Below are 22,347 nucleotides of genomic sequence, written 5' to 3'. Positions count from 1 at the left end.
CTGCTTACCGCCACCCGGTGCAACAAAACAAGCTGACCCACAGCCCTGGGGGTGTGTGAGAGCAGCCCCCCCCCCCCCCCCGTACCCATGACCCTGACTCTGACAGCGACCCTCGAACCACCGCCATCTTCCCTGGTTTCCCCATTCGGGTTTTCGGGGAAAGGACCCCAGACTCAGGGTGATGGATAAGGCGGGACGCGATATTGCACGCGAGATCCTATTGGTTCGAAGAGCCGCCGGTCAAAAAGACAGCTTGCGCGAGGATTGGCTGCGTGAGGCGGGGCGCGGCGCGGCGCCGCGAAAGAAGGGGCCCAAGGGGTGGGGCTGACGCTGCAGCTGGCGCAGCTCAGACTCGGAGCCGCCGCCGCCGAGTAGCCAGGCAGCTCCTTCCCCAGCCGGCCCGCGCGACCGGGCCGGGGCCAGGGCCCCCCACCGCCGGGTCCCCCGGGGCTGCAGCAGCAGCGGCGCCGCCCGCGGTTCCCGCCGGGGCCCGGGCGCCGGCCCCGCTCTGCAGGATGGGCACGGTGCTGTCGCTTTCCCCCGCCTCCTCGGCCAAGGGCCGGAGGCCGGGCGGGCTGCCGGAGGAGAAGAAGAAGGCGCCGCCCGCGGGGGACGAGGCGCTGGGGGGCTACGGGGCGCCGCCCGCCGGCAAAGGCGGCAAAGGCGAGAGTCGGCTCAAGCGGCCGTCCGTGCTCATCTCGGCGCTCACCTGGAAGCGCCTGGTGGCCGCCTCGGCCAAGAAGAAGAAAGGCAGCAAGAAGGTGACGCCCAAGCCAGCGTCCACGGGTCCCGACCCTCTCGTCCAGCAGCGCAACCGCGAGAACCTTCTCCGCAAGGGCCGGGACCCCCCCGACGGCGGCGGCGCGGCCAAGCCGCTGGCTGTGCCGGTACCCACCGTACCCGCGGCGGCCGCCGCCGCTGCCGCCGCCGCCGCCGCCGCCGCCGCCGCCGCCGGCGAAGCGCCGTCCGCGGGCAGCGCTGCCGCCCCGCCGCCAGGCTCCGGCGGGGGGAAGCCGCCGCCGCCGCCGCCCCCAGCCCCGCAGGCGGCGCCCCCAGTGCCTGGCGGCTCGCCGCGGCGGGTCATCGTGCAGGCGTCCACCGGCGAGCTGCTGCGCTGCCTGGGCGACTTCGTGTGCCGACGCTGCTACCGCCTCAAAGAGCTGAGCCCCGGCGAGCTGGTGGGCTGGTTCCGCGGCGTGGACCGCTCGCTCCTGCTGCAGGGCTGGCAAGACCAGGCCTTCATTACGCCCGCCAACCTGGTGTTCGTGTACCTGCTGTGCCGCGAGTCGCTGCGCGGGGACGAGCTGGCGTCGGCCGCCGAGCTGCAGGCCGCCTTCCTCACCTGCCTCTACCTCGCCTACTCCTACATGGGCAACGAGATCTCCTACCCGCTCAAGCCCTTCCTCGTGGAGCCCGACAAGGAGCGCTTCTGGCAACGGTGTCTGCGCCTCATCCAGAGGCTCAGCCCGCAGATGCTCCGGCTCAACGCCGACCCCCACTTCTTCACCCAAGTCTTTCAAGACCTCAAGAACGAGGGCGAGGCCGCCGCGGGCAACGGGGGTCCACCAAGCGGGGGCGCGCCCGCCACCTCCTCCTCGGCCGCCAGGGACAGCTGCGCGGCGGGAGCCAAGCACTGGACTATGAACCTGGACCGCTAAGGGTACCGGGGGGCCGCGCCCGATCCCCGCCCCAGCCCTCTCCCCCAACCCCCGCCCCCCATACACACCCGGAACCCCTCCGGGACCATCAAACCACCGCTGCTGTTAACCACCGCTCCGCGCCCAGGCTGGGCCTAGGAGGAGCCGCCCCTGCCCCGCAGGGGAGGGTGGAGGCTAGGACACCAGAGGCCAGCGGTGTTTGGATTTACTGGGTGTGGGGTGGGGATGGGGGTGGGGCTGTGGGTGGGAAGGGCAGCCCCAACTGCACCCTTTCGGTCTGTCTGCGCCCTCATCTCTCCATTTTTGCCCCACTCTCCCCTTTCTCGGCTGTGCACGTCTGTAAATCCATCTCCCCTGGATCCTGTCCGCTTCCTCTCTCCTCCTCCTCCTTTCTGTACCTTCATTTTTTCCTCCTGTCTGCATTTCCATTTCGTAATCTGCCTTGCTATTGAACATTCCTTGAGAGAGAGAGAGAGAGAGAGAGAGTCCTATCATCACCTCGCCCTGAACCTGACTACCCAGTCGCCCCTGCACCTGTGCCCCTTTCCTCCCTTCTCTTCTCCCTTGCTCCTGTCATGTGTCACCATCCTTTCCTTCTGTCTGCCTTTCCCCTCTGCTTCGGTCATCCTGCATTTCTTCTCCCGAGACCCCATACCCACTTCCCCAGATCCAATGGACCCTTCGTTTTTCATTTGGATGGACTGAGGAGCTTCAGTCCCAGGTGCCCAGACAACCTCCAGGATGGTCCCTCGTCCCCTCCGCCCCCCGCCCGCCTCCACACAGCCTCTCCCCACTTTTTCCAACGTGTTGCATGCTGGGAGATGGAGGGGGAAATGGGCTGCCGGCTTCATTCAAGAGGCTGAGATTTGGGGGCACAATCAATCTGGGAGATCATCCCGGCGGCGGTACCCACTGTGGACTGGTGGAAAGAGGAAGAAAACCCTTCTTATTGTCGGGGAGAGGTCCCCTCTTCCTTAGATTTCATATTCTCTCACCCCTTTTAATTTATTTCTGCTGTTTCCGAAGGGAGGGGGGTGGGGGTGGGGGAAGGTTGGGCCGGGAACTGTCCGAGGTGCTGAGTTGGGGCGGCCCTGAATCCTTCCGGGAGAGTACCAGGGACTGGGTCGGGCCTGGGGCCGTGTCCAAGGTGCCAATGATGCGGGCCGACAGCGCGGGCCGCACCGTCTCTGTCCGTCCTGAAGAGAACTATAAAGCGCAGAAAGCGCCTGCAGATGGTTTTGCGCCGGCCTTTCTTTGGGGTCCTGGGTGGAACGGAACGGGAGCGGGAGTAAAGTGATATGGGATAGAGCATGGAAGCAAGAAACAGAGGTCTAGTGAGGGAGGTTAAGTCCCCTGAGGGAGCTGCTACCTCTTCTCACCCCCATTGACTTTTAACAGAGTAAAGTGAGGTAACCAAAGGCTGAATCCACCCCACCACCCCAGCCTCCATCTTGTTAGACCTAGCGCCTTATTAATGCCCGGGCTACTTAAGGACAAGTGGTAAGGACAGCAGAAGATGTTCCCATTCTACGAGGTGACCCGTTGAGACAGAACTAGCAATCAGAAATAGCTATCACCATTTTTCTGCACTGTTCTCTTGTCACATATTGGGTCAGGAGTTTTCGTCAGACCTAAGTCTATGTTTACCAGTCTCAAGGTGCGGCCTGATTTACCACACTTGCCCTTTCCCTCTTAACCTGTCCTCCCCCCCCCCCCCCCACCGCCGTGACCAACCCTCCCTCTCTCCCGGGGAATCTTGTAAGGCCCATTCCTTTTAAGACACTCAGACCCTATCCCTTTATTTCTGGGGAGGAGCAGGTACAGACAGAAACAAAATGGGGGAAAGAAAGCTATTAATTGGAGTTCAAGAGGGAAAAGGCGAGGAATATGGCCTAAGATCTCTGCTCAGTGCCCACTGCCATCTCAGCTACAGAGCTAAGCGCCTCGTTCACTATTACGTTGGCCCAAGGAGGCCGGGCTTGCGGGTGGAGTGCTTGAGGGTCCGACCCTGGACGCCTATGTGGCCGTGGAAGACTCCAGAAGCCCCCAGCAGGCGAGGCCTCTAGCTCGCTGTCCGTGGTGCTGAGAGCACTCGGCTAGGGTGAGGGATGTACCACAGGAAGCGTTGGGACTCGGTCTCAACTAGGTCTTCTGGATAATTTAGGAATAGGGTGTGCGCTTTTGTGGTGTCGAGTTACAGAAGTCTTGGCCCAAGAACCCAGGAACGTCGCCTCCTGCTTTTACTCCTAGGGCCTGGGCCCAGGTCCTAAGCACCCTGCCTGGAGCCGGAAATCCACAGTCCAGATTTGTGAATTGAGTTCCCGGGGGGAGGGGGGGAGAGCTGGCGGAAAGGGAGGCGGGAGCAGCCTCCCATTGGCTGGAATTTGGCGCAGTCAGCGCGGTGCCGTCATCTCTTTGGGTTTGGGAGGAGGGAGGAAAGGAGGAGCAGTTGGCTCACTACGCGGCTGTCGCCAAGGTAACCAGACTGCGAGGGCGGGGCCTTCTCTCTACTCTAACCTCTGCCTAAGAAACAATCCTGGTTCCCTTTTGAACTAATCAGTGGGACTACTTGATTGGAATTTCTGAATTAGGGGAAACTAAAGACCAGAGAGCCTACAGAAATCCCCAAACATCCTTTTGGGAGGACCCTGGATACTCCCCCCAACTCATAGACCTGGCACCTTTCCTTTTTTTACACATGTGTGTACAAACACACCACACACACAAACACACCGCACGTGCATGAGTGCACCTCCAGGAACCTGTGGTCTGGCATTAAATGAGGGGGTGAAAAAAGCTTCAGTGAGTACTGTCACTTTCTTTTACCATGTACCCCAAGCTGAGACACCGTTGTAATCTTATTAATGGAGAGAAGCTGGAAAAGGATCAACAGGAGTAGATGGAAGATTTAGCCTCCAGGGTAAAGTTTCATCTCGTTTTTTTCTGGGAGGGGGGCAGTGGAAAGAACGGCCCAGAACTGTCTTCGGAGAAGGCAAAGGGATAATGAGTCATGCCTTCTCTTGACTGCCGGTGAGTGGATTGAGGAAAGTGAGTCCAGGGTGGTAGTATAGCAGTGAGGAGGGACTAAAGGGGTAGCAGGGGTGCTAAGCCTTTGTTCTGCTAAGAGTCATTTGGGATATTTACATCATCTTGGGGCCAGATCTACTGACTTCATTTGGGAAAATAAAAGCTCCTAGATTTATTGAAGATTTTAGTCTTTTCAAAAAAAAATATAAAGGTAATGTACAGGAGGGTTACTGTTTCATAAACCAGGTAATGAGTCCACTTCTTTTTGGACAATGTCACCTGGTTTATTGAATTTTGAGCCCTGTCTTCAGTTGCTTTGACAGGGTCAGACCAAATGATTTAGAGGCCTTATATGGTTCCAGGCTGTGGTTCCCCACTTCTGCAGTTCTGGACACATTGAGGAAAGCAAGGAGATGGAGGCCTGGAGACAGAAACACAACTGGAGCCATGACTCAGCACCTCCCCACCTGCAGAAAATGGAGGCCACTCTTCCAACATGGGCATGGGGGAAGAATGGAAGGATGGCAGGAGAGCAAATAGATGGGTAACATGTGATCCACCCCTTGGTACAATATATGCACTGACACATAACCAAGTGCTCAAATTATAACTCAGAAGTATTACAACAAATGCACTTACTGCATGAAGGTTCAGACACAATTTACACACACCTCTGCTTCCTGTGTTCCCTGCCACCCTTCCTGGAACAGAGGACATTCCGTCCTCAGAGCTATGCTTGTCTGTCCCTAGAATACCTTGGTGTTTATTGGAAAAATGGAAATGCAAAAAACTCTCAGAAGTATGGGTGTATGTGTGTGAGGGTGTGTTGCCATGGTAACTTCCTGCCAAGCAGAGTGCCCAGCAACCAGAGCATCTGGCAGTATCTGAGAAGATATCCTATGGCCTCTGCACACTGAGACCCTGCTGTGGGCACACAGATGGGCATCCCTGGAATATTTTGACAACAGAGCCACCAAAGCAGTCCCTCCAATCAGGAATAGCTGGAAGCCAAATATAAAATAAAATATATTTATTATACAATGTAAATATTATATAACCTGCCTCCTCATGATTGCTACCCAGGGCCTCCTTACATATGACAGGCAGTTTTGCAGTGAGTGGTCCCAGACAGCAGTGATAAGTTCAAGATTACAGCCTATCTCTGTCAGCATCCTGCTACACATCCTAAGACAGAAGTGTAAATGGCAATTAGAAAAAATTGGTTTTATGTGATGAAAGATGAAAGAAAGATTTTATGTGATGAAAGAAACTTCAAGGTACAATCTCAGAAAGTTTAATACATCATGAAATTTTTGGAGGCAGGTCTTGGTTATATTTGGAGGCTAGTTAGCTGATTACTCACTTCAAGCCTTTTATTTTTATTTAATTTAGTCTTAAGGATTTTTTTTTTGGGTGGGATTTGAAGTTATGGCCTCCGGTTTGATCAATAAGCACTCTACCACTTGGGCTGTAACTTCAGCCTGGCTTTTTTTGCTGATGATTTTGGAAAATAGTATCTCAGGACATTTTTGCCTAGGCTGGCATTTGAACCTCAGTCTTCTGAATCTCAGCCTCTTGATTAGCCAGGATTATAGATGTGAGCCACTGGCGCTTAGCTCTTATAGGATTTCTTTCTGTTTTTTTTTTGCAGTTGTGGGGCTTGTACTCGGGCCCTGGGTATTGACCCTGAGCTCTTTTGCTCAAGGCTAGCACTCTATTACTTTGAGCCATAGCTCTACTTCCGGTTTTGTGGTGATTAATTGGAGGTAAGAGTCTTTTTTTGGGGGAGGGGGGGTCCGGTCGTGGGGCCTGAACTCTGGGCCTGGGCGCTGTCCCTCAGCTCTTCAGCTCAAGGCTAGCACTCTACCACTTGAGCCACAGCACCACTTCTGGCTTTTTTTCTCTTTTGCTTATGTGGTGCTGAGGAATCGAACCCAGGGCCTCATGCATGCAAGGCAAGCGCTCTACCACTGAGCCACCTTCCCAGCCCTGGAGGTAAGAGTCTTATGGGGATTTTTCTGCCTGGGCTGGCTTCAAACCGTGACCCTTAGATCTCCGTCTCCTGAGTAGCTAGGATTACAGGTGTGGGCCACTGGTACCCAGCTCTTAGAGGATTTTTAAGCCACCCAAGAGCTAAGGGTATGCCTAGCAGTACAAGACCCTGAGTTCAAACCCCAGTACTGCTCAAACAACAACAAAAGACCAAATATTCTAACCCAGTTTAGAAATTCATAGACTTTCCCCCTCTCATTCTTTCCACTGTCTCTCTCACACACAAAAATGTCTCATGATGCTAAAGTAGTTAAAATATATGGTATTAATACAGGAATAGATGTATTAGTAGAACAGAAAAGATAAGTCAAAGATACATACATAGGAATTTAATACAGTATAAAAGCACCCTTTGAAATTCATTGGGGGAAAATGTAGATCAGTCAGTAAATGGTTCTGGTGTGGTTGGGTAGTTATTTAGACTAAGAGGTTCTTATTGCAAAAATAACCAAAGCCAAAAGGGCTAGAGATGTGGTTCAGGTAGTAGAACATCTGTATAGCAAACACAAAGCTCTGAGTTGAACCCCCAATAGTGAAAGGAAAAAATAGCCAATATATTGGGGCTGCTCACCTATATCCACAGCTATTTGGAAGACTGGGGTAAAGGACACTTGAGCCTATGAATTCAAGACCAGAATAGGCAACACAGTGAGACCCAAATTTCCAAACAAGCAAGCAAATTTATATATTATCCCAGAAAAACACAATATGAAGAAAAGCCTATACCAAATGTAAATGACAGAGGGCTTGCTCTATCAGAAACTGAAATGTACTATGGTGTCAGGTGCTGGTGGCTCACGCCTGTGATCCTTGCTACTCAGGAGAGTGAAATCTGAGGCTCTCAGCTCAAAGCCAACTTGGGCAGTCATATCTGAGAGATTCTTATCTCCAATTAACCAGAAAAATGTCAGAAGTGGAGTGATAAAGTGCTAGCCTCGAGAAAGGGGGGAAACTTAAGCAAGATAGGTAGGTTAAGATCCAGAGAATTAGGGCAAGACCAGTCCAAAATAACCAGAAAAAAAGTTGGGCTTGATATTTGGTTCAAGTGGTAGGGCTCCAGACAACCAAGCCACATAGTAGCAAGTAGGAAGCCCAAAGTTCAAACTCAGTACTTAAAGAAAATATAGATTACTTATTACTATGACTATTTTTGTTATTATTGTATCTTGGATGCCTTAAAGGAAAGGACTAAATCATCTATTTCCATTTAAACCTTTGAACACCAAAAATGTCAACCTATACCCCGTACCTCTGACTCACTTTCTTTAGACCATTTTTCTTTGGCCTGTCCTCTTGATAAAGGCTGCACCTGTTCCCTGCTAGATTTCTTTGGAGCTAAGAGTGCTGGGCACACACTAGAGAGGCAATTAAGAAGAGAGAGGAAGAAAAAAATAGAAAGGGAAGTGAGGCAGGCAGGCAGGCAGGAAGGCAAGAAGGCAAGCAGGAAGGAAGGAAGGCAGGAAGGAAGGAAGGAGGGAGGGACACACTGGATACAATGGTAAAGGAGAAAAACCCATCTATACTGCACTGAGTCCTCCTCTGTCATATAGCAACAAAGCCTGCTCTCTCCCTTAATCTCTTTTCAAATCCCTAGAATTTTAAGCATGTGGCTTGCTGGGTAGTTTAGATACCAATGTATCCCAGCAAGCATGTGTGTGCACACACACGGCTCACATGTATGGTACACACATACACATCATGAGGGGACACAGGCACAGACTCTCACATGATCTAAAACCATTTAAACAGCTTCTCTATCTTTTTCCTAAGTGCCACAGAAAACACACTGTTCTCTATTCAAGCAATAAAGCTAGGGGAGATATTTTTTTTACAAGAACTTCCTGTATATTTTTCAAACAAGAATTAGCACAGTGCCTGGCATAGAATAAGGCTCTCAGTAAATGAGAGCTGATATCCATTCGGGTTGTATCCAACTCATTACTATAAATGATGTTATGATAAACATCTGTATTTCTTGTCTTTTCCTACTTATCTTCTTAGGGCAATGAATAAACAAGTTTAAACAAAGGGACAGTCTTAATATCTCTTTGATTGCCAATAAGTGTACAACAACATCTAGATCTTTGGGACATAATGTGGTAACTAACTCCTAGATATTTATATTTTTCTCCCCTTTCCAGATGTTCTTGTTTTATGCTGAGTTTGAGGGTTAACTTTTTCTGTATTTAAATTTTTAAATTTTTTAGTGCTTGTAACTTTCACTATTTAATATATTTGAGATAATTAATTAATTATATTTGTTTTGTATATTTATTTTGTATGTGATAAGAAGTAGTGATAATACTATTTTCCCAAAATTAATAGCATGGTATTCCTGTCTTGCCTTCCAGTGAATGCCATCTTATTCTTTGTGAAATTCTCACATATTCATGTGTGTGTGTGCACGCACGCACGCACGCACGTGAGCCAACCCTGGGGCTTGAACTCAGGGCCTATTGGTAGGCTAGCACTCTCCACTTTTGACTTTTCAGTGCTTAATTAGAGATGAGAGTCTTACAGAAGCTGGCTACTCAAGAGCCTGAGATCTGAGGATCATGGTTCAAAGCCAGCCCACTCAGGAAAGTCTGTGTGACTCTTATCTTCAATAAACAACTCAGAAAAAGCTGGAAGTGGCACTGTGGTTTAAGTGATAGAGCACTAGCCTTGAGTAAAAGAAGCTCAGGAACAGTACCCAAATCTTGAGTTCAAGTCCCAGGACTGGAGAAGAAAAAAAAAAGAATCTCCCAGACTTTCCTGCCTGGCTGGCTTTGAACTATGATCCTCAAATCTCAGCCTCCTGAATAGCTAGGATTACAGGTGTGAGCCACTAACACCCAGCTGGAACACTCTTAAATCTCTTGCAAGACTCTGCTTTATTCCATTAGTCCACCTGACAACTGCAATGCCAAGCTACACCTTTAATAATTTGTTTTGCAGTATGCTCGTTGTTTGGATAAATTATTTTGCCTATTTCTTTATCTATACCAGTCTTGGGGCTTGAACTTAGGGCCTGGGCACTGTCCCTTACCTTCTTTTGCTCAAGGCTAGTATTCTTCAACTTGAGCCACAGTGCCACTTCCAGTTTTTTCTGTTTATGTGGTCCTGAGGAATCGAACCCAAGGCTTCATGCATGCTAGGCAAGCACTACCACTAAGCCACATTCCCAGCCCCTTGTCTGTTTTTTAACATGGACCAAAAGAACTTTATAAGCTGACTTAATTTCCACAAAACTCTTTTGGGACTAGGTTGGGACTGCATCACTTTTATAGATCACTTTTGAGAGATTGGACAGTTTTCGAATACTGAGACATCTTCCCATTTCTTCAAGTCTTCTTTATGCTCTCCAGTGAAGATTTGTATCTTTCTTTGTTTCTTTCTTTCTTTTTCTTTCTTTCTTTCTTGCTTGCTTGCTTTTTCTTCCTTTTCTCTCTCTTTCTTTCCTTCTTTCTTTTTTGCCAGTCCTGGGGCTTGAACTCAGGGCCTGGGCACTGTCCCTTAGCTTCTTTTTGCTCAAGTCTAGCATTCTACCACTTGAGCCACAGTGCCACTTCTGGCTTTTTCTGTTTATGTGGTACAGAGGAATCAAACCCAAGGTTTCATGTATGCTAGGCAAGCACTCTACCACTAAGCCACAAATGTATTTTCTTCCTTTAGATGTTTCTAATGCTTTTTTTTTTTTCTGGTCATGGGGCCTTAACTCTGGGCCTGGTCACTGCCCCTGAGCTCTTCAGCTCAAGGCTAGCGCTCTACCACTTGAGCCACAGTGCCACTTCCAGCTTTTTCTGCTTATGTGGTGCTGAGGAATTGAACCCAAGGCCTCATGCATGAAAGGCAAACACTCTACCATTGAGCCACCTTCCCAGCCCTTCTTATGGTTTTTATTCAACTGATTTTTATTATTATTGTTATAAATCCATTATTTCCAATTCCTTTTCTTCTTCATACACAGTTATATAGAAGAACCATAGATTTAGCCATGTTGATCTTATATATTACTAGAATTTCATTAGTTCTAATTGTTTTCTAGTTGAATCTCTTGGATTTCTAAGAGACAGTCATGTCTGCTAACATAGATCTTTTAATATTCTCCTCTCTAATATTTACACACAACATTTATCCTTTCTTGTTTTATTGTGCTGACTAGAACCTCCAGTCCAATAGCGGTGATAACAGGGTTACACGAGGCAAAAACAACATCCCTAGGCTTGTTCCTAACTTTCACAGAAATTCTTCTCATAGTTCACCAACTTTAAAAATTTTGTCATTTAGGCAAAATAATGGCATTTGCAGGGAAATGGATGGAGCTAGAAGGAATCATGTTGAGCGAGGTAAGCCAAGAACGAAGAGACAAACGGTACATGGTCTCCCTGATAAGTGGATGCTAAATCCAAAAGGTTAGGTGATACGATAAAACTAACAGGACTTAAGAAACAAAGAACTCCCGCTCATCTGGTTGAACCACTACTAAATATCCCCATGCTGCTGATCACAAATAGGGTATATAACATGTGAACACTGTTATATATTACAGACTGTGGTAGACAATTTGCTCCAGGGAAGTTAGAATGAACTTGTGACTTTGAAATTATGTAATCATTTAATCACAATCAAAAAAAAAAAAAAGAACCTCGGGGAAGGGAGGGAGGGAGGGGATGGTAGGGGGAAAACAATGGAGGGGGTAACAATGTTCAAGAGGAAGTGTACTCATAACCTCACTCATGTAACTGTAACCCTCTGTATAGTAGCTTTACAATAAAAAAAAAAAAAAAAAATTTGTCATTTAGGGCTGGGAAGGTGGCTCAGTGGTAGAGTGCTTGCCTTGCATGCATGAGGCCCTGGGTTCAATTCCTCAGCACCACATAAGCAAAAAGAAAAAAGCCAGAAGTGGCGCTGTGGCTCAAGCGGTAGAGTGCTAGCCTTGAGCTGAAGAGCTGAGGGACAGCGCCCAGGCCCAGAGTTCAGGCCCCATGACTGGACCCAAAAAAAAAAAAAAAAAATTTTGTCATTTATATTTGAATATTGTGTTTTGTGTACACTACTGTATCATAACTGAAACTATTTTTCTGGAAGTTGATAAAAAAACTTCAATTGACATGATTATCTGAATTATTCATGTCATGTAGAGTACCCACTGAGCTAAGTCACACCACATGGTCCTGGGCTTGAACAATTTGGGGACAGAGGAGATAGTAGAGGAGGACTCCCCAATTCTCCTTTCTTCCCCATGACACTTAAAACTAGTGTGACGTGGCCAGGTGCCAGTGGCTCACACCTGTAATTCTAACTACTCTGGAGGCTGAGATCTGAGGATCACAGTTCAGAGCCAGCCTGGACAGGAACCTCTGTGAGATTCTTATCTCCAATTAACCACAAGAAAACTGGAAGTGATGCTGTGACTCAAGTGGTAGAGCACTAGCCTTGAGCTGAAGAGCTCAGGGGCAGTGCCCAGGCCCAGAGTTCAAGTCCCATGACTAACAAAAAACAAACAAACAAAAAAAAAACCACAAAAAAAAAACAGTGTGATGTGGACAACACTAAGAATCAGAGGTTTGAGTTCTCTACCTCTTATTAGTCATTATCTAACCTCTTTGAGTTTCAGTTTTCACATCTATCTGATGGAAACAAGTACCTCATTTCTTGTATCAATCAAATACCTGAAGTGATGCTGTGGCTCAAGAGGTAGAGCGCTCACCTTGAGTTGAAGAGCGCAGGGACAGCGCCCAGGCCCAGAGTTCAAGCCCCACGACTGACCAAAAAAAAAAAAAAAATCAAATACCTACCAGAGGAATGACAGTATAACTGTTCAGATAACTATTACTATGGCACTCAGCGCTATTAATAAATATTGGCAGGGGACCAGGGGATAGAAACAGAGTTTAGAATGGGGCCCTGGAATGCTCTAACCAGCTCTGGTGGCCCCTGAGGTTGTGAAGACCCTAGAGGCCAAGCCTCCCTCGAGCTCTCCTGTGACCTGGGGAACATGTGTTTACTCTTTTCTGCCAGGTGTGGAGCCCCTTGGGACCCACGTGCCTCTCTCTGGCATGTGAGCCAGGAGTCTTGGTGTGTGGGTAACTTATGCCAGCCTAGCCTAGCCCAGCATTCATGAGTCTAGGCCTTGGGGCCAACAGGCCTGGTTCTTCCAGGAGCTCCTTCTAGGGATCTCCTCAGGCTCACTGGATCTTGGTTAAGCCAGTGGGAAAGGGGTGCTCAGTCCTGCTTCTACAATTGGCCTACATTGTGAATAGGAGCAAGAAAAGGTTACATCTTGGGGCTTTAGGGCCTAAGAATGACATGTACCATGAGTGTGCTATTTTGGGAGCTAATGGCCATACTACAGGGAGTAGTGAAGTTATCCTGAGATGTGTAGCATACCTGGACTCTGTTAGTGTTCATTGCAGGAACTTCAGACATTTTTTGGTCACCTGTCATGTAGGAATAAAGACATTCCTCAGAGTCTTTAAGAAATTGGTTGTAGGATTCCCCCCACTGGCTATTAAAATCTGAAGATGCTCAAAAACCTTACTCAAAACAGTGTAGTGTTTCCATACGCACATCCTCCTGTATACTTTAAATCATCTCTATATTACTTATACTGAATACAATGTAAGTTCGTGTTGCATGTGTCTTGTTTAGGAATAATGACAACAAAACAGCCTGTATATGTTCCACACAGGTGCAATTATTTCTTTCTTCTTTCTTTCTTTCTTTTCTTTTCCCTCCCTCCCTCCCTCTCTCCCTCCTTTCCTTTCTTTCTTTCTCTCTCTCTCTCTCTCTCTCCCTTCCTTCCTTTCTTTCTTTTCTTTCTCTTTCTGTCGTGGAGCTTGAACTCTGGGCCTGGTTGCTGTCTGTGAGCTCTTCAGCTCAAGGCGAGCACTCTATTACTTGAGCCACAGCGCCACTTCTAGTTTTCTGGTGGTTAATTGAAGAGAAGGCTCTCACAAACTTTCCTGCCTAGGCTGGCTTTGAACCATGATCCTCAGATCTCAGCCTCCTGAGTAGCTAGGATTACAGGCATGAGTCATCAACGCCCAGCTAGTTTTTCTAATAATTTTGATGCATGATTGGTTTTATCCATGAATACAGAACCTATGATTACCGAAAGCCAACTTTCTATGAAGAAGCAGTTGAAACTATCAGGTACAATCAAGTTGATGCATGTGCTTTGTAAGATGGAAAGCACAGAATAGACACAAGGAGGTGGCCCTGAGTCTGGCCCTTAGGTGCATACCACAGACTAGTGCATTGCACAGATGTGTGCACAGGAAGAACCCTAAAAGTAGAAAACCAAAGGGGAAAGGAGGGGGAAGAATTGGGAGAGTGATCATTATGGAAAGAAGCTAGTCATCCTCCCAGAGGTTACCACTGAAGCCTGGGACCCTTCCGTACTTCCCCTGTTCATTGTCCCATGTAGCTTCCCCATACCTCTTCCTGTTGCAGAATGAAAAAGGACAGTGCTGCCTGGAGCTTCCCTGACAACTCCTGCTGTGTTGCTAAGCAACCTGATATCCTTTTCCAAAAAGAGGAATCCAGTGTTCAGGGGCCCTGGCCTTCTAGCATCCATTAGCTACTTCCTCCTCCTCTTCCAACCTCAAGGAAGGACAGAAATACAAGAGAAAGCTAGTCTGACTCATGCAGGCAGGACTGTGATGAAGAAATGAGGGAGTCAACAATAGAGAAAATGGTATGAGCCTGCAGGGCAGATCTCTGCTTCTGCATTGATTAATACTGAGGCCAGGACATTCATGGCTCGCCCTCTGTGCTGGTCTGCTTAGGCACATGCTCTGTTACCCTAGCAAAATGAAATCAGCATCACCATTTTACAATGAGGTCACCAAGGCTCATAGAAAGTAAGTAGATTCTCAGACCCACAGGGAACAAGCTGAATGAGGTCTGAAGCCACATCCATCTGCCTTCCTTCTACTCTACCTTACCACTGGAGATAAGTGCAAGAATGATGGTGCACTGCGCGACTTCTGAAATGCATTTCTCACTTTCTTACGGGTCTGGAATCCGTGGTGAGTGCTGGAATTGGGACATACCCTGGAGTTGGGGTTAGGGTTTAGGCATTTTGACTTGTCACTTCCTGAGCACTCTGTGTCTGTGAATGTGATGTTGGTCCATAGGAAGGGAATAAAACCTGAAGTGTGAGGGCTTGAACTACATCTTTACCACTTGGGTGCTCTGTATATCAAGTGGGTTGTTTAAAATTTTCTGCCTTGAGTTTCCTCATCTATAGAATGGGACTAACCTAGGACAATTCCAAAGGGTACTACTGACTGCATGAACATAGGCTTTCTGCACAGTGTCTGCACATAAATATTCAGTAAGTGTTAACCTTTCTTGTTCTTATTTCTGTCTTAAAAATTCATATCCTCAGTGGTTAAGAACTCACTGCCTCTGAATCAGACTGCGTTCAAATCCTGCTCTGTCCTTCTTCTCTGTGTAGCTTTAGGAAAATTTTCCTTTCTGTGTCTCATTTTTCTCATCTATAAAATAGAGGAATCTGGGTGCTGGTAGCTCATGCCTATAATCCTAGCTACTCATTAGGCTGAGCTAGGAGGATCACGGTTCAAAGCCAGCCCTGGCTGGAAAATCTGTGAGACTCTTCAATAATCACTAAAAAGCTGGAAGTGGAGCTGTGTCTCAGGTGGTAGAGCACAGGTCCTTAGCAAAAGAGCTCAGGAACAGCACCAAGGCTGTGAGTTCAAGCCCCAAGTCTGGCAAAACAACAACAACAAAAATAAGCAAACACAAGTTGGTTATTCATTATGGTAACGTTAGTTGCTATATGAAGAAAGCCTCTTTCCTCCAAATTTCATGTAACAATAACCATGGAAGGAAACATTGCTATTATATACACCTACAGGTGAAAACTGTTTCAGGATGGTATAGACATATCTTTCAAGTCATGTAGCTTTTACCTAGCTGAGATAGTTCTAAATTCTGACCATTTTCTTAGCCTACAAAATAATTGGGGCTGCTCTAAGGATAGGAGTCAATGGTGTGGCTCCAACAGGAGTCAAAAGACTGCTTCTCAGCCAGGCTCCTACGGCTCACACCTGTAATCCTAGCTTCGCAGGAGGCTGAGATTTGAGGCTTGTGGTTTGTGAGACTCTGATCACCAATAAACTTCTCTGAAAAAGTTGAAATTTGAGGCTCGAGGTGCATGAGATCCTTATCTCCAATAAATTACTCAGAAAAGCTGCAACTGGTGCTATGGCCCAAATGGTAGAGCACAAAGTGGCTCAAGGACCCTGTCCAAGCCCTGAGTTCAAGCCCCAGCACCACCACACCACCAACAAAAAAGGCTGCTTCTCAGTGAGGTTCACCATGCAGGCCCAGAACAAGGTCTGAACCAGCATGGAAAAGAAGCATAGCCACTAAGTTCCTTCCTAGGGACCTGGAGGGCATCTGATTAGGATTGGAGCAAGAAAAAGCAGGCCATTGCTTTGTTTTTGACTATTCATTTGTATAATAATAGAACACATTGGTAGATATGCCAACGTACTTTCATGGTCCTTAATCTTTATGGCAATGCTATGAGGTAGGTTCTGCTATTATCATTGCCATTTTACTATGACTTGCTTGTGGTCACAGAGCTTGTGACAGAGCCAGCAATCACTACAAGTGCAATCACCATGTCCTGGCTTTAAATACCATACTATGCTCCCTTGTGATTACAACTATGGTGTATGCAAGGAAAGAAGGAGATGCCAAGCAGGTACCAGCTGGAGAAGATTCCCAGTACTATAAAAAGTTCACTGGTAGCTCACATCTGTAATCCTAGCTACTCAGGAGGTAGAGATCTGAGGATAGAAGTTCAAAACCAATCTAGGTAGGAAAGTCCATAAGATTCTTATCTACAATTAACCACCAAAAAGCTGGAAGTAGGGTTATGGTTTGAGTAGTAGAGTACCAGTCTTGAGCAAAACAGCTCAGAGACAGAACCCAGGCCCTGAGTTCAAGCTTCAGGACTAACATACACACAAAGGAAGAACAATGTGGAGCCACTCATTTTTAGGATTGTGTGAGACACAACCCTAGCACAGAGGAGTGTCACAGAGAGGTCCTGCTGACCAAACTTCCATGGGACAGCCCATTCAAGTCAAGATTCAGCCAGACCCCACCGTCATCCCCAACACAGCCATCTGCTCTAAGCTCCTAGGACCATGGGAAGGAAAGTGAAGGCTGGCAGAAGATATAATAAAATAGTTCCTGATTCATTACTGATAAGGAACAAACAGGGACACTTACAAGCCCAAACAGGGACACTTACAAGACAGGCTGTCAATATGCCCGTTATAGCAAATATGCTATGCTGGGACAGTTAGACAGCTCACACCTGCAGTGAGAAGGTAGAAGTCACATTTCTATGACAAAGCTGTCTGGGAAGGCTCACCATGAGAGGAACAGGGGGATACTGAAAACTTGAGCTCTGGGGTCATGGGATCAGAGCAGTCACTAACTTTTCACAGCCTCAGTTTCTCAGCTGAGACTCAGACTCACTTGGTCAGATCTGGTCAGGTCAAAGGAGACACCACCTCTAAAGCATTTGCATTGGGCAGCCTGGCCCAGAATCAGGCTGATGAATGGCCAGGCATATTTGTGTTAACAGGTGTTCACAAATTATATGTAGCTCAAACAACAGATGAAAGTGGCTTCTGATATATTTTAAAGACACGTGGAAGATTGGATATGGTGGCTTATACCTATAATCTACTCAGCAAGTTGGCAGGCAGAGATAAAAGGATCTTGGTTTAAGGCTGGCCTAGGTAAAAGTATTAGGCCCTATCTTAAGTAGCAAATCAAAACAAAACAAAACAAAAACCCAAACAAAGCTTCGAGTTCCATCTCCAGTACCACCAACACTACCATCAATACTTAAACAAACAACACCCTACACACATATAAGAAAAGATGAAAACAAGGAGAACCGTCACATCACAGCTGCCCAATGGTCACACGGGCTACCACATGAGAGAATGTTTGGTCGGCTTACCTACCACAGGTAAAGGGTACTATGGCTTCTCTCTAGCCATGCGGGCTTCATCTGTGTGGACACAGATGTCCTCACGTGACATGCCATTGGGGCTTCAGGTTCCATCCACAAGTGCTGATGGGGGAGAGCTGAGGCACACAAAGCACACGTTACTGGAGGAGACATGGGTGGGTGTACCTGCACAGGACTCCTAAAACCAAGATGACCCATGGGTGGGTGTGTCTGCACAGGACTCCTAAAATCAGGATTACTTAAGGTGGCTTGGGACGATGAAGTCACCCAGAGGAATGGGAAATGGTTTGGTAAAGGAAACAGATGACATAGTTCCTAGAACAAGCCCCCAAACCTTGGCCAAGTCATTTCACAGCATGGATCTTGGTGTATTTACCCTCCAGGTAGATGAAGTCATACTGGACATGTTGTCCAACCTAACTTGGTTTTTTGCCAGTCCTGAGGCTTGAACTCAGGGCTTGAGTGATGTCTCTGAGCTTTTTTTTATTTTGTTTTGGTTTAAGGCTAGTGTTCTACCACTTGAGCTACAGCTCCACTTTGTTTTTTGTTTGTTGTTTTTGTAGTTAATTTGAGAGACGAGTCTCACGGACTTTCTTGCCTAGGCTGGCTTCAAACCGTGATGATTCTCAGATCTCAAGCATCCTGAGTAGCTAGGATTACAGGTGCTCAGCTCCAACCTAACATTGGAGGGATCAACAAAACAATGGATGTGAAAGCATTCTGTAAACTCTGTACTACAAGCTAATGGCAAAGGAAGGATTGGAGAATGGACCGTATATTTTTATCAGTAACATGAATTGGGTGATGATAGAGGAAGGCTCAGAACTTGAGGGACTATTAGCACCTAGATTGGAAGAATCAATGATAGACCAACACTTTGGAGGGCCAAGCATTAAGGACAGATCTGGATTTTCAGGAAGCTAGGTGTGGGAAAGAGACTCTTCTTGGGACTAAGGATGTAGCACAGTGGTAGAGTGCTGGCTACCACCTACCAGTCCTGCGCTCTACTCCCAGCATTGCAAGAGTGTATCTTTTTCAGGGATTAGGCTCAGCAGTCACACTGGGGATATGGTAACCTCAAGTTTGGACACATTACAACAGTAGGGGAATTACCAGAGCTGAGGTGGTTGAGATGCTGCGGCTGGACTTGATCTTACAGAATTACCCTGGACAGATATTTTCCAACTCTTATTGGTTCTGGAACAGAGACCAAGAAAAGCCCTGAGGATCCAGAGAACAGAGATCACAAATCTTTGCTCTAGCCTCATTAGTTGAATGAGATGAGAATGGAATCCCAGAAAAAGATGGGATTCTCTGAAGGTCATGCAGCAAGGTAGTTGTCACGCTGTGACTGGGACTCAAGTTTTCTGGTTCCCAGTCCTATGATTTAGCCTCCCAAACTAGCTATGTGTCAAGGAAAGAATGGGCAAGGGAGGGAGCCGGTCTGTGAACTTTTAGGATGAGTTTACCTAAGTGAGAAGACCTCTTTTTTTGGGGGGAGGGGATCCAGTCATGGGGCCTGAACTCTGGGCCTGGGCGCTGTCCCTCAGCTCTTCAGCTCAAGGCTAGCGCTCTACCACTTGAGCCACAGCGTCACTTCTGGCTTTTTTTCTTTTTGCTTATGTGGTGCTGAGGAATTGAACCCAGGGCCTCAGGCATGCAAGGCAAGCCTCTACCACTGAGCCACCTTCCCAGCCCGCGAGAAGACCTCTTAATGGAATAACTCCTCCAGCTGCTCACCAACTCACTCACCTTGAGACCTTAGAGATGTTACCTCATCCCTTTCCGCTGCTGTCAAACCCTCTAGTTTGACTGAAAACTCTCCTGATTTGGCAGATCAAGGTCACATCAGTCTGTAGCTTCCAAGCACCTGTTCCAGTGCTGCCCGATCACCTCCAGATGCTGTCCCTCCAGATGGCTCTGAATAAATGAGGACAGCTCCTCGTGCCCTGTCCCCAGTCCATTTCTAAGACAATTGTCTCAAATTGTTCATGTCTCAGAGTCCTTCCTCATCCCTCTGGGTCTATTACTCTGTCTCTTGTTTGTCTCCTGATGATTTTATCTGACCTTGTGTCCAATGCTTCTGGGGCAAAATTATTCCTCCCTCCTGGGTGTCACCATTGTGTCAATGCACCTTCAGATCATGACTTTTCTTTTGTCAGTTGTGGAACTTGAACTCAGAACCGGGGCACTGTCCTTGAGTTCTTTTGCACAAGGCTAGCACTCTACCACTTTGTGTCACAGCGCCACTTCCGGTTTTCTGGTGGTTAATTGGACATAAGAGTCTCACAGACTTTTCTGTCCAGGCTAGCTTTGAAGCATAATCCTCAGATCTCAGCCTCCTGAGTAGCTAGGATCACAGGCGTGAGCCGTTAGAGCCTGGCCAAACCATGACTTTTCTACATTCCTGCATTGCCTGACACCTCTACTTTCCTCTCGTGCTCTGGCTACAAGAGCCTTGCCAAGACTCTACTCTGGCCTCTGGTGGTTTCATTTAAAGGTCTGATAACAGGGCCTCTCACCTCTTTTGCTAGGAAATTTTATCTCATTACATTCAGTCTGTAATTCTTAGCAGCCCAAATCTTCCTAGATCTTGGCTGTCTCCTCCAATCTGCTCCTTCCCTGCAAACAGGGCTATAAAGAGGTCTTGCGTCCATCTATGCAGTCACTGAGCCATCAGCAAGCCAGATGCCACCTCTCTTAAGTACTTTATGGACCACCTAAGCCCATTCTCCATCCCATGAGGACACAAGGACATGTTAATGCAATAATGTTAGGTGATGAAGGTACAGTATCATTAGACTCTGTGTGTGTGTGTGTGTGTGTGTGTGTGTGTGTGTGTGTGTGTGTGTCAGTACTAGGGCTTGAACTTGGGGCCCAATCATTGTGTCTTAGCTTTCTTGCTCAAGGCTAGTGCTCTACCACTTGAGCCACAGATCTATTTTTTTTTTGGTAGCTGATTGGAGATAAAAATTTGTCTCACAAACTTCACTGCCAGGCTGGCTTTAAATGTAATACTCAGATCTCAGCCTCCTGAGTAGCTTGGATTACAGGCGTGAGCGATTGATGCCATGTTTAGATTTTTTTTAAGTACAGAGGACAAGAAGGATATATGACAGTTGTCAACAGTGTCCTCTGTGGAACTGCAGGTCATTTTTTTCTCTTATGCCTCATTACATTCTTCATCTAAACTATATTTAATAGAATCTTTATGTGTTTATTTTTCGGTCTTTGTTGTTTTTGAGTCAAGCTCTTGCTATGTAGCTATGTAGCCCAGGATAGCCTCAAATTGCCTCGGTTTCCCCAGTGCTGGAAGTACAGGTGTGTACCACAATACCCAACTGGATTTTCTACACTAAGTATGTTATTTGGAGAAACAGAACCAAGTGAAAGATAAAATAAACATGAATAAAGGCTCTTTTCCCTAGATTTAAAACTGGGTATTTATGCGTTCTCTTGGAAAAGGGCACGTAGGCCTACCCCACACACAGAGGTGTCTAGTTTTCCTCTTCTTGCCCAAAGGACAGGAAATCTCAGCCATGCACAGGCGCAGGGCATCCTCCCGCCCATTAGAGGGAGCCTTTGGTCCAGAAGTATTTCAGGGTAAAAAAGAAAAAGAAAACCCCAAACCCAGGCAAAATAAAACATAACAAAGGAGAGCCAGGGACTTCCTTTGGGTTGTAGCTTGAGTGCCTCGCAGGATTGTTTTGGTCCAAGGGAAGGTCTATACGGGTGCTTTCCAGTTAGGTTTGGGGGCAGGCACAATTTTGACAGCATCAGGAAACAATATTCAGAAAGCCCTCTAGGTAGTGAAAAGGCCGGGTCAGAGTGACCCACTCCACCCACGTCCCACACTTTCCAAAGCCGGATGGGGTGAAGGTCCACAGGGTTCCTTTATCCCTCCTCTCGGAAATCTAACCCAAGTCTGGGGACACCTAGTTCTCCTCCTTCGTCTTGCGCGACCCATGAGGTTCCACCACGCGGCGCCCCGAGTCTCCGTGGCTCCGGTGTAGCCCTGACTTACGCGCTTCCGACCAGAAGAGGGCGCGCTCCACCCGCGAGGAGGCGAGTGCAGCCGCGCGCGCTGGCCCGAGCCGCGGGCGCAGAAGCCCGGTCTCCTCTGAAGTTGGGACGGAAGATCCAGAGACAAGATAGCTGTGGCTCTCGTGGGGCAGAGGCTCATGGTGAGAGGGAGAGGTCGGAAGAAGAAGGGAGAATGGCTGGGAAAGAGGTGGAAAGCAGGGAAAGATCTGAAGGTGCGGAAACGTGGAAAGGGAGTTGCTGATGGAAGGTGGAGATGGGGCACAGATGACAGGTGGATGGAGGTGGGGTGAGACGAGGGGAGTAGGATGAGCTAAGATCAAAGGAGATGAGGCGCTCGTCGAGATGGGGCAGGGGGTGCGCGGACGCTTCCTTCCCCCACAAAGCCCACCCTCCAGGGGGCTTCTCACACCAGCCCAGCGGCGCCCCGTCGGGATTGCACCCCTCCCCTTCTCTGGATCTTTCCCTGCGCTTGGCTGACCTTCCACCTGGCCCCCTGAAAAGGTTCCTGGTGCGGCAATGAACAGAGAGGAGGCAGCGGGGCGCTAGGGAGCTTTA

The 22,347-nt window shown here is 47.9% G+C and overlaps 1 protein-coding gene across 1 annotated transcript; it reads left to right on the top strand.

Annotated features, from left to right (window-relative positions):
• Nucleotides 1–515: 515 nt before the first annotated feature.
• Cdk5r2 (cyclin dependent kinase 5 regulatory subunit 2) lies at nt 516–1,658 on the top strand. The gene has a single exon (XM_042679369.1). It carries the CDS (start codon nt 516–518, stop codon nt 1,656–1,658), a length of 1,143 nt encoding a protein of 380 aa, XP_042535303.1.
• The last annotated feature ends 20,689 nt before the right edge of the window (nt 1,659–22,347 follow it).

This window comes from Dipodomys spectabilis, unplaced genomic scaffold, assembly GCF_019054845.1.
Source record: "Dipodomys spectabilis isolate Male_0828 unplaced genomic scaffold, ASM1905484v1 ptg000051l, whole genome shotgun sequence".
Lineage (NCBI taxonomy): Eukaryota > Metazoa > Chordata > Mammalia > Rodentia > Heteromyidae > Dipodomys > Dipodomys spectabilis.
This window is presented reverse-complemented; position numbering and strand designations above follow the sequence as displayed.

Coding starts and splice junctions, on each gene's coding strand:
- Cdk5r2 (XM_042679369.1), top strand. CDS start 516: ATGGGCACGGTGCTGTCGCTTTCCCCCGCCTCCTCGGCCAAGGGCCGG.